The sequence below is a fragment of the Periplaneta americana genome, chromosome 7 (assembly GCF_040183065.1).
Source record: "Periplaneta americana isolate PAMFEO1 chromosome 7, P.americana_PAMFEO1_priV1, whole genome shotgun sequence".
Classification (NCBI taxonomy): domain Eukaryota; kingdom Metazoa; phylum Arthropoda; class Insecta; order Blattodea; family Blattidae; genus Periplaneta; species Periplaneta americana.
Window position 1 is genome coordinate 46327700 of NC_091123.1, and position 13105 is coordinate 46340804.

General features: G+C 38.1%; 1 protein-coding gene across 1 annotated transcript in view; it reads left to right on the plus strand.

Moving 5' to 3' along the window:
• kek3 (kekkon 3) overlaps positions 1 to 13105 on the plus strand; it is a 630236-nt gene that overhangs the window by 601481 nt on the left and 15650 nt on the right. Inside the window, exon 3 of the mRNA XM_069830664.1 lies at positions 5560 to 7600. Coding sequence (XP_069686765.1) covers positions 5730 to 7600 — 1871 coding nt within the window. The 5' untranslated portion in view covers positions 5560 to 5729. The remainder of the gene's footprint in view (positions 1 to 5559; positions 7601 to 13105) is intronic.

Here is a 13105-nt window from a genome sequence, read left to right on the forward strand (position 1 = left end):
ATAGTTTCATCTTCCAAAGTTTAATATTCACGAAATAGCTATTAATAAACAAACATCCCCAATTCGATTAGACAATGCAGTAATTATTCCTGCATTATAAAATAATAATAGTAATAATAATAATAATAATAATCGAAATTTGCGTTTTGTTGCCACACAGGATTTTCTTTTTTGTATGTCTGGCTACGGACTGGAAGGTCCGGGGTTCGATCCCAGATAGTGACAGGATTTTTTCTCTTTGCCAAACTTTCAGAACAACCCCGAGGTTCACTCAGCCTCCTATAAAATTGAGTACCGGGTCTTTCCCGGGGGTAAAAGGCGGTCAGAGCGCGGTGCCGACCACACCACCTCATTCTAGTGCCGAGGTCATGGAAAGCATGGGGCTCTACCTCCATGTCCCCCAAGTGCCTTCATGGCATGTTATGGGATACCTTTACCTTTTAGTAATAATAGTAATAATAATAATAATAATAATAATAATAATAATAATAATATAATACTAATAAAAATACTGATAGCTTTATCAGTAGCAGCAGTAATAATAATAATAATAATAATAATAATAATAATAATAATAATAATAATATGGAGAAACTCATTGAATATTACGTACTAGTGTAGTAATGAAGTGAGCTATTAAACTCCAAGGAGTGAAATCAGCCTTCAATTATCGTCATGAAGAGAAAGATGACATAAGGAAATGTAAGGAAGCCAGCTACAGTATCTAGAAGCGAACGAAATAGCTCGTTCTCTTAAGCCTTTCAGCGAAGGAGAGTTTTATAAAAGCGTAATGATCAAGGTGGCTGAAATAATTTGTCCAGTGAAAGTTGTTAATTAATTTTGAAAAACTGCGCAGTTCTCGACTAAATATCCAGAAGAGAATTCAGGAAATTTCTGATTGTGTTCATTGAGGAATATTTAAAAAAGCAAGAAAATTTTTGTTTATATTTTTACTGGTTCTTGATGACAGTAGTAACATTACTGATACAGCAAAGCTTGCGATTTTCATTCGCGGGGTTGATGAAGAAATCAATGTTAGTGCACGAACCACCACTGGTTGTAGTTTTCATGCTATGCAACTCTCCCGTTTCGTTACTTCTTAGATTGTCTCTCGCGTGTAATCACTGCTGTTCGAGTTTTGGTCACCGCTGCTTTACACGTTCAGCATTCCACTCATATCGTGCCTATGTATTGTGGAAGGGAACTAAATATGGTCCTTTTCAGAGATGACTCAGGGCAGTGAGCTGAAAAAGTGTAACATCATTTTGGTCGTTTGTGAACGGGCTTTTGAGAAAAGTATAAATTTTATTCGAATTTTGAAATACGTATTCTACGCAGACGAGAGACGTGATGAAAAGGTGATGTTTAGGGATTTTGTAGAGCAAATAGGTCTACCAACAAATGTGTTGTTTATTGGTTTGTTGGGTAACGCTGACGGTTTGGCCGTAGTTTAATTGAACATCGGGAACGATATGTGTGACAGGGAGACGTGGTAGCCATGCAGTCAGTGATGGTTTAAGCATAGTCTACTATATACAGTCACGAAGCTTGAGTTTTGAGGGTGCTAGAAACAATAGACTGTGACGGTACTATTTTGCATTGGCTGTAATGAGGCGATATTAGCGATCCTAGTGGTGAGCAACTATCTAATGTTTGCATATTTACGACGTATTGAGCTTCGCGACTGTATATACTAGACTGTGGTATAAGCAAGTCGGAAGCAAGAGTAGAGCGGGAAGGAGGAAATGCAGAGCGACCAATGTCCCTCTGTGACGTCTTAGATTACGGAACTTTTTGTGCAGTTACATAATTTGGGGACTCAACCGCTAGGCCTACTGTTACATGAAAACGTGTTGCAATGTCACCATGTGACAGTTTCTCAAAATCTGTCCACATTTAGTCTCCTTATACCGATATAAGAAATCAATTTTGGCAGCCGCATAGCTCGGGCTTAGATTCGAATCCCCTTTGTCCGATTATCTGGTTATGTTTTTCTCAGATTTTCGACAAATGTAAGGCTAACGTTGGATTATCTCATGGCGAATCCACTATCTTATCTCGCCAAAATATCTCGCTAACAGCAATTGAACCGGGGTCACTCCATGCAATAAAGTATGTTTTTGAACCATGATGTCTCAAAAGTTAAAAATATTGTAGTAGATTATTTTGTATGTTCTAAGTATGAATTTCAAGCAATACTGTATTTATATATTTCATAGTTTGGCAGCAATTTGAATTAAAAATATTGGTTTAAGGGGACACTCAACTATATTTTGGAACTTTTTTCCTATTTGACCAATCTTTTTCAAATTTGGAGAAAAAGTTTAATATACACATGGAAAGTAACATGCAAAATCTCAGCTCATTAGATCCAATACTTTTCAAAATAAAAAATATTTCAATTTTTAATCAATCATTAATTGAAATATCACTTTTAATTATCATTTTTTTATTTTTTGGCTTTGTGCATTTGACTGTGACTTCTCAATGAATAGGGGAAGAATTCTGCATATTGATTTAGTTCTGTCACGTAAATTAGTGTAGAAATTTAATTTTTCATTCCTATGACACTTTTTCTCCAATTTTTAAGTTGAGTGTCCCCTTAACATGAACACTGTTTCATTCATTGAAGTTTTCTTACTATGTAAAGAAAGATGGAAAAATGATTTTAATGCAATTCGTGAAAGGAGAGCTTTGTTTATAAATGCTCTTAAAATGAAAGAAATATATAATTTTTAAATAATTACCCACCGTAAAATAATTTAAAAAAATATAGAACAAAATGGAATTCATTTTTACAGACGAAAAAATATGTGTTTAATTCTTTAGGGTATATTGATTCCACTATGAAAATTTCAGAATGCTGACTTAAATATCATGTCAGTTTTTAATAAAAATAACTCACCGAAACAAAGCAGCTCAGCAGGTAGGCTCTCCCGTCGTACAGAATGTTGCGCGATCAAGGTCAGGGAGACGGACGTTTGAGATTACTCATCGTTATGAAGCCTCGCGAACGCTGCGACCGCCACACATAGCAAGCGATTTTCAACCGTCGGAACAAAAATTAATAATTTTATTAATTTAATTATTCAGAGGTTTTTTTAGATAAAGTCATAAAACTTGGGAGATGGATTAGGAATAAGGTTTTCTTTAATACGAATGAAATTCGCATGAATTTAATTTGTTGCATTCGAATATAAACTATTTATTTTTTTCAATGAGGTGTTTTTATGAGCATGCCTTAATATTATTCGAATTAGTCTTTAAGGGTGCTATGCATAGACATTTCGTTAGCCCGCGCTACGAGCGTGCTAAACTAGCCCCGGCTATCGACTGGTTACTTGTACAGGATTCATATCATATCACTAACACTGGTTTATGTATACGAAAAACGTTAGTTCGCTGATCATCCACCGGAAGCCCGCGCTAAGAATGTCTATGAATATGGACCTAAGGTATTAAAATATGGTTATTCAGGTTTATAATGGCGTCTGTTTAGTTTCGATGTCACTTCATATAGAGTGTCTAGAATATTTTAAATGATGGATAGCATGTAACTGCCACCCATTTTTCAGTCATCCGTAAAACTAAAATATTAATGATATGGCGGTCATAGTTGGCAGTTTAATTTATTTTATAATAACATTATATTAAAAGCCCCAAAAAATCATAACATAGCTGACATATTCTTAAAATTTTGTATGGAATGACCCACCGACGTTATTAACCTAGCAGTTGGTACAGCGTCATTAAATAACAATCGATTAAAACAAAAATAATTCTGTAGTATGCTAATCTTAAGTTAGCCGTTCTCTTAACCAGTGCGACACTGAACTCCATTCTGCTGCTTTCTTTTTAGTGCTACTACTGCTTCCATCTTTTGCTCCGTTTTTGTATCGCCTAAGAACGAAAGGGTAGAGGAGCGATACAAGGAACTCGCAAGAAAAAGAAAAAAAGGAGAGAGGGAGAGGGAGACGGGATAGCAGCAGCCTTTATTTTACGAAGAGATTTTGTTGTCGCGCCCTGACACGTGATGTATACGTCATCTTGGGTTTTGTTCGAACAGATGCGTTTGTGAAGCTCGTGTGAAAAATTAATGGCGCCTCGATGTGAGAAGGAAGAGGAAACGACAGACGTGTGAAACAAAATGAAGTTGAGGTTAGGAATCCGGTACGCAATAAGCCAACTTTTCGGTTCACGTGCAGAGAATCAGAAGTTTAAATAAGGAATCCCACATTCCACTTTTTAGAGGTAACAACTACGTGATAAAATCAAGCCTTCCTGCATACATTGTTGTATTCCTTAAGAGAAGAAGAAATTCAGAGATCAAAATGATTTTATAATATGGAACGTTAAGGGGGCATTACACCTTTGGTAGCCGGAAATGTTTTTTTTTTTGTCTTATTGTTGAATAGACGTTTCTGAATAATATGGTAATAAAAAGTTTAAATATCTCTAATACTTTTCGATGCATGACCTAAAGCGTGAGATTGCGTCATTTGACTTGACCACTTTAATATGGACAAAACTAATTATTATCTTCGGTAAGTTTTAGAGATGAACAACGATCGAGAAAGCAAAACTAACAGCGCCCGCAAAGCCGAAAACCCGCACGACAATGTTCTATACGTCACATCGTTAACTTAAAGAATACTTCAGTGTTTCGAGACGCCGAGATTGATCACTCCCGAAGTTCCGAACGTTAAGCAGCCTTGGATCACCACAGTTGTTTATACCTGACTGAGCTTTTATCTACTTTGGCAATTGTTACATGTGTATAAACAATAAAGTAGGCTATTTGAAACATCTTCTCTACCTTTCAGTGTATAATAATCCGTTCCTCAATCTTAATTTAATTACTAGGCCCTTATTAAAAGGCTACAAATTTTCTTTTCATATGCTCGAGATCAAGTGTGCAATGTCAACTAAAAAGATATTAACGTTATGTTTTATGTTACTTAGAAATGCAAATTAATTTGAGAATTATTTTTTTTCTATTTATATAACCATAGGTAACAGAACCAGAACATTTTGATAAGTAAGATACTGTTCTGTTTTGTCTTTTTGTCTCATTTAAACATTTATGTTACCGGTACTATTTATTTCAATGATGATAGTGGTGATAGTGAGATATTTGGCAAGATGAGGCCGAGGATTCGCCATTTATTACCTGACATAATGGGGAAAACCTCGGAAAAAACCCAACCAGGTAATCAGCCCAAGCGCAACTCCGGATCGACAGGCACGTGCCTTAGCCGACAGAGCTACGCCGGTGGCTGATTTGCTATCGATATGGACAAAAATCATTATTCTACTCGCAATAGTTTCCGAATAAGAGGGTGTTAAACATTTGGGGAAACATTTTTTTTTTCTTTTTTTTTTTAGAAAATTATGGACTATGATTATATACATTTTTGTTATATATAACATCAGCTCTTCGCTCTGAAAATCTGCAGGGTTATTTCTCTTCCACCCTGTATAATACTACAATCATTGAATGTTTTAATAATACCGACTTTACGAATAATTTCACAGAGTTTATTTTCTTCATGTTTTCAGATCGGTGCGCTGAGAGCCGACATCACGGCCGGAGGGAGTCGTCTTCGCGGGCCACGGTTCCTCCACCCGGGCTCACTTTATCAGCATGGACTCGGAGGAAGACGAGCCGGAGGACTGCTGACAAGAAGTCTCGACCCTGATTCCAGGGACCCTACAAGGGAAGGGACGCGATGGCCTGCTGGCCTCCAGGTCCGTGGAGACAGGACCAACACCGCGGAAGAAACCGAAACGAAGAGTTCACTCTTGTTCGCAAACCTTGGAGGTGGAAATTATCGACAATTAATCCGGCACTACCCCTATCTCTTGCATCCCCGTTGACAATTCTAATTTTAACACTGTGTTGTTTAATTAGTGGCTTACTTGCCGATGATCCGTGTTCAGGTCTGTGTGACTGCAAGTGGAAGAGTGGTAAAGAATCTGCTACTTGTGTAAATGCGAGACTGACCGAAATTCCCAAGGGATTAGACGCAGGTACTCAAATATTAAACTTGACAGGAAACAAATTGGGAACTATAGAGAAAGACGCATTTGAAGAAGCAAAACTTCTGAATCTCCAAAAAGTTTACTTATCCAAGTGCCGTATCAAAACTCTTGATCGACATGCATTCCGTTTGCTCATCAACTTGGTTGAGCTGGATCTTAGCCACAATTCCCTTTCTGCAGTACCCTCCCACGTGTTCGACTCTGTTCCAGAGCTGAGAGAACTCAAGCTCAGCGGTAACCCCATTCAGAGAATCTTGAACGATGCGTTCATCGGTGTGCCAACGTTGGTGCGACTGGAACTGTCAGAGTGCCTCTTGGGAACAGTAGAAGCTAGAGCATTTTCGGGTCTGGAAAACACTTTAGAATGGCTTAAACTCGATAAAAACAAACTAGTTAACGTGAAATCTTCAACACTCATAGCCATGCAGAACTTGCACGGCTTAGAACTCGCCGAAAACCCTTGGAATTGTACGTGTGAACTTCGTCCTTTGCGAGAATGGATGCTTAGACAGAATATTCCTTACGACGTGCCTCCGGTATGTACTCATCCTCCGAGACTCAAAGACAAGGCCTGGGATAAGCTCGACCTCGATGAATTCGCCTGCAAACCGAATATAACAGCTTCAGAGGCTGTCACCACTGGAGTGGAAGGTCGCAATGTGACAATGTCTTGTAATATCGGCGGCATACCTGAACCACGCGTCAAATGGTTGTGGAGAAACAGAGTGATCGCTAATCTCTCCGGTGTACCTTACAGCAACGGCCGTAAAATGTACATGGTCCACGTGACGGAATACGCCAGCAATCTGACCATCTCGACGGCAGATATGCAGGATGCTGGGATGTACGTCTGCACAGCTGAGAACAAAGCTGGCAAAGTGGAGGCGCAGGTGACGTTATCAGTGCTTCGCAGACCACCAGATACTGGGCTCTCAGGTAGGGTTCTTGTTGCCAGCATTATCGTTGCAGCCCTTTTCGTGCTAGCGTCCTGCCTCATAGTGTTGTGCGTGTGCAGTGTCCGCCGAAGACAGCAAGGTGGGGGTAGTGGTAGGTGGCAGGGTCAGGCACAGAGTGGTATGACGAGAGGTGGGCGACGTAGGGACGACAGCTATGAGAAAATCGAGATGAATCACAAAGGACCTTCAATGCTGAATCACGCAGGAGGCGGTGCTGGTAGAGGTGGTTTACCTAAGAGTGGTAACAATGTGTTGCCGCCAGGACAGAACGCTGAGGTGGCAGTGGTCGGGCCGATGATGATGAAGCAACGAACGAGGCACGGAGAGTACAGGGGTGTGCCGAGCGTGGATACAGACCTAGGGGAGGATGATGCAGAGGAAGACGAGGAAGGTGGTTATGAAGACGAGGTCGAGACACCGACGCCCACGACCGTGGTGTCCAGCACAAGGGACGGCAAGATGTCTTGGAGCGGTCCTCGTTCTTCTGATGACACACCCAGCAGCCACAGGACCAGTGACGCAAGTGAGGTGCGCAGCAGCGCCATGTCTGATAACGCCGATCTTCATATCCCGAGGTGTAGCGGCGGCTACCTTGACAACAGGTGAGACCAACATCACTATATTATAATGTATGTCATTCATTCGTAGCTTTCTGCCCAAGGGCACGTCCTTCACTGCTTTCTCCAATATTATCTCTTTTCCGCCTTCCTCTTCATCTCTCCATAAGAGCAATGTATCTTACTGTTAGTGTTTTCTATAATGATAAATTTTCATGTAGAATTAGGAATCGTTAACATTAGGGTACATGAAGGTAATTGTAAACAAATGCTGTGAGAAATACAAAACTGTCAATATAAAAATTTTAATTCGGGGGAATATTTAAATTAACATGTTGGCTAACCTACAAAGCAGTTTGCGCCAAATAGCAGTAACTACTTAGTTGTGAACAAATGTTTGCGTAAGAGTCTATAAAAAAGTTGAAAAAGAATTTTGCTTCACCTACATTTTTGGCTTTGTAAGTAAACGTACGTGCTATTTTTTTTAGGAATATATAGAGTAATGTGTAGTAGTTGACATTTATTATAATGGTTCTGAGATCTCCCATAACATCAGTTAATTGAATTATGACGTGTTTACATTTGCCCCATAGTTTTAATTGCTTGGGGGTAATTTTAAACATGTTTTATTACGGTTACATTTCGTAATTTTCAGTAATCAAAGAGACCCCCTCCCAACTATACTGTGGAGGATTTAAAGAGGGCTGTCACAGGTGTGAAAAATGGTAACTACAGTTATCGTGAAGCTCAGGAGAGGTACTGAGTTCCTATATCGTCATATATCAAAGGTTAAAGGGACGAAATGTACCAGTGACCAAAATTGGAGTTGGAAGGAGTACAGCTCTTTCTTCTGAAACAGAACAAAAAATGTTCAGTGTCTGATAGCTCGTGCTAAAATTGGTGTTTACAATTACTCCCTCTCAAAGGGGTAAATTTAAACAGGTGGAGTAAATTTAAACTAGCAATTAAAAGATGAAAAAAGTTAACCTTATTATTTTAAACCCATTTTCAGGGAAAAGAAAGATCTAAAAATAACACAATGTTTCTTTGTCTTGCTTACCGTTACTGAGGGTTGTGTAATGTTGAAATATATTTGAAATCAGTGAAAAGTGTTTACAATTACCCTGGTATACCCTTAATGTATTTCGTCCTGGTCATGTTTTTATATCGACAATCAAGTGTATAGGCCTATATCGCAAAATTGTGTACAAATATATTCCTATCGTTTCATCCCTTTTATATGTTCCGAAATTATTTATATAGGATGCAATTTTCTAATAAATCCGTACTTCAATCACGGCGTATAATATGAAGTTTGAATTAACGGCAGATACACAACGTAGTTTAAAAAATCGACAGGTTAATAGCTTTACTATGCTGCTTATTTCTACTTAGAACTACGTAATGTGCATTACCGTTGTGTGTATTGCTGCTTGGCTGCGGTACGTGTAACAGACTTCGGCGTAGGGACACCTGATTGAAGGTTACAACTCACATTAATACTTTAATGGTAGATATATTTTATTGTCTACACTAGGAATGTACTGCATATACTGCATCTGTTCAGGGTAAAATATATTTTTTGCCTTAATTACTATGATGGACTGTTTCCATATTGAGACACGAAGTTACGGCGCGTTCCATCTCCCACTCCACTCGACCAACACTACACTATCGCTCGTGCGTTCTAAACTTCATGCGTTTCTGTGCCCAGGACCGAAGCCTGGTGATAACACACAAGGGGAATAAAAGGAGAATGAGTAGACAATGAGAATAAAGGTATACAAAGAGAACAAAGGGAATACAAAAATTATGTGGGAAATCAAGAAATACAAGGGAAAGACAGGAATAAAAAGCGGAATACAAGGAGAATAAGGGGAATACATGGATAACAAAGAGAAGCCGAGAACAACACGAGGAAGACGGAGAACAAGGGAAACAAGTATAAAAAGGAGGTGACATGGAGGATATGGGGAGTATATGGATAACAAGTGGAAAACGGAAATAACAAGGAGAAGAAAGGGACAACAAGGGAACAAAGTGATGACATGTAGTAGAAAGATATGACAAGGGGAATATAGGGAATATATGAATAACTAGATGTATGAAAGGGAACAAGGGGAATAAGAAGATAACAAAGGAAATACAATGGATAACATGGGGAAGACGAGTAGAAAAGAGGAAGACAGGAAGAACAAGGGGAAGACAAGGAAAACAAGGGGACGACAAGAAGATAAGGAGAACAGGTACTTACACTCGCAACAAGGCAATGAAAGAGAAAAGAAGGGGAACTCAACGAGAAGAAGCAAAGGGACAGTAGTGATAACAAGGGAAGTACAAGGAGAAGAGTAGGAGAACAAGGGAAAGTCATTAGGGGAAAAGGAATGCAAATTGAAGAAGAGGAATGCGAGAAAAGTAATGAGGATAGAGGGAGAAGAATGGAAATACAAGGACAACACGGAAAACAAAGAGAATCAAGGAATACAGTAAAAACAAGGGTCCACCGCTGTGGAGTAACAGTACGTCTGATCGTGAAACGAGTGGGTCCGGTTTGGGAAAAGTTACTTGGTTGAGGTTTCTCCAGGACTTTCCCTTCACGCTAAAGAGCAAATGCTGGTAACTTTCGGCGCTGGACTCTGGACTAATCTCGCTAGCATTATCATCTTCATCTCACTCAGAAGCTAGATAATCACAGCAGTTGATAAAGCGTCCTACAATAACCGATTAAAAAAACAAACGGACAGTGAATGAGTTGCATTTTTATGTTACGATCTACTCCCAAGTTACAGTGTACTTTCCCCATACCTAGTAACGAAAAAGACGTAGGCTAGTTCTACGTCAGAAATTCCTTGTAATTCCATGCCATTCACTTCAGTTGCGAAGATTATTATACTGTATGCGCTTTTGTCAACAATAATCTCACAAGAGGTTTTGATTTATCTAGAGAAAATCAAAACTCGAGTGGGATTTAATTGACTATTACACGATTATAAGAAAGTATATAAAGATTAGAAGTAACGAAGTACTCCAATACAATAAAATATTAATTGGCTTACGAAAATACAACTGTCTTCAAATGTATTATTGTACCATATCAACATTACGCTAGATGGCAGTAATGTTTTATGATTATGTTTTCTTGTTATCAGTTGTGCCAACTATGGAATCTTCATTGAACTCTGTGGACGGTTACTAGTCAAGAAGGCTTTGTTGATTCAGTTTCATTTTTATTGAAACATTTGCATTCCACTTCAATTATCCGGATCCCAGTAATCAACGCCACTTTACAGATGATTTTCAATAAATCGTAATATTAAACAATCTCTGATACGTCCATAATATCATATAGCAGAAGCTATAACAAACATAACCTAAGTAATATAAACAAGTGTTAGAAAAGTTTCAATTAGGGATGATGAAATAAACAAGAAACGTTTTAACTAATGATGATGAAGTAAAACATAAACATAAATAATTTTAAAAGAAACAATTATTGAAAGTACAATTTTCAAATTTGAATGTTTTAGTGATTGGTGGTTCAGTTGATGTTATATTGAACGTGAGCGTAAAAGAAGTGAACTCGTTGATGTACATGGTGTATCCCTCAACTTATTCAGGATTTCCGAATGGTGCTCTTCATTTATTTGTAAATAGGGTTTCAGGGAAGATGCATAGCTATGACCAGTGATCTTTATTAATTCTTGTTCTTGAATGTCAGTCCGAGTCATATTTGAAAGTGCTGTGCATCGACTGGAGTGGTTTGTAGTTTTCTGTTTTTGACGTCCAGACCAGTGCAGTTTGAACAAATGCTAGGGTAGTGATAAAAATAAACAAATGCTAGGGTAGTGATAAAAATAAACAAATGCTAGAGACGCGATAAAATTGTGCGATAAGCAGCCATGATTGGTTGAAAGACGTCCTTTCGCACCGTTTTATTGGTCAAAAGTAGTTTGACGTAGTAAAAGTGTAATAGTCAGATTAATTACTGTGATTTTTCTACCTGCCTGTATGAATGATGTTCAATTGCTCGTCGCTTAGGAGCCCTTAGCGCTGAGCTTCGATTCTACCGTCGAAGAAGTTTAAGATCGTCGGTGTTGCAGCTCTGTAGACGTGAGGATCGTTTGTGATCAATCACTTGTGCTGTCAGTTGATACGGTTTGGCGCTTGTTAAGGAAGATTAATTTCGTCTCAAATTCTGCTCTAACCTCTGTGAAAGTGTAAGAAATAAATAACTCACAAGCCATAGACATCAAAAATGACTTTAAACGTATTCTACATCGAACAATTTATCAACAGGTTATCAGAGAAAGGGTTAGTTGAAAAGTGAATACAGTTACAAGTTTTATTATAATAATGACTTCTAAGTTTTTGAATTGTGAAAGTAGAAAAATAAACATGAAGCAGAGTTACAAATTGAGTCTTTCATTTTAAAGTAAATATCTATCGTGTGCATAATTTCTTTAAAAAGTCCTGTGAGATGCTGAATATAAGGCTCTACGACATAATGTGAGATGCTGAATATGAGGCTCTACGACATAATGTTAGGTCTATATTGCTAAGTTTTAAGGAAAAGTAATTTCAATTTGTCAAACAATTTCATGACCAGATATCTTTTTCTAATTTCGTATCCAGCTTTAGAAGAAACTGTGCACCGTTGGGCGAAGAATTTACATAAAGATTAATTTTTGGTCCTACCGAATATATCTGTTATAGTAACAATGGTTATTAGAGAAGAAAAACTCTTTACAGATTCTTCTCCCAACAGTGCATAATACTATGGAATCTCGGCCACCAAGTCACTCAATTGAGTGCGCTCTTTGTATAATGACAGTTGACTTAATAATATGTCAACATGTCGAACTTGGAGTCAGGCCACAAAGGGAAAAACACTAGAAGAGAGGTATTTGATCCGGTGCTGTGGATTGAACTTCGGCGTAGCTCAGTGGTTAGACTACTTGGTACGTAGAACCGAAGACCCGGGTTCGATCCCCGGCGCCAGAGTGAGTATTTCTCCTCTAATAACCATTTTTATCAGATTTATTTCTCATTTTGGTGAATATTATCAACAGTAATCTCACTAGAGGTTTTCATTTATCTAGAGAAAATCAAAACTCGAGTGGGATTTAATTGACTATTACACTATTAGAAGAAAGTATATAAAGATTAGAAGAAATAAAGTACTCTAATACAATAAAATATTAATTGAGTTACTAAAATTCTATTTCATTAATGTTAGCTTCACCAAAACATTTGAACGGAGCCGCCATTTTCAGTTGACTGTCTATGCGGGAAACAAATGACGTTCGCAAAGCATGTTTTATAATACCGCAAAGAGTTTGCAGTTTGAAATGTTGGAAAACAAAGAAACAAATGTAAGGAGGTAATAAAAACAGAAGAAAGTATATAAAGATTAGAAGAAACAAAGTACTCTAATAAAATAACATAGATATTAATTGACTTATTAAAATTCTATTTCACTAACGTTTGAACGGAGCCGCCATTTTCAGTCGACTATCTATGCGGGAAACAAATGACGATCACAAAGCATGT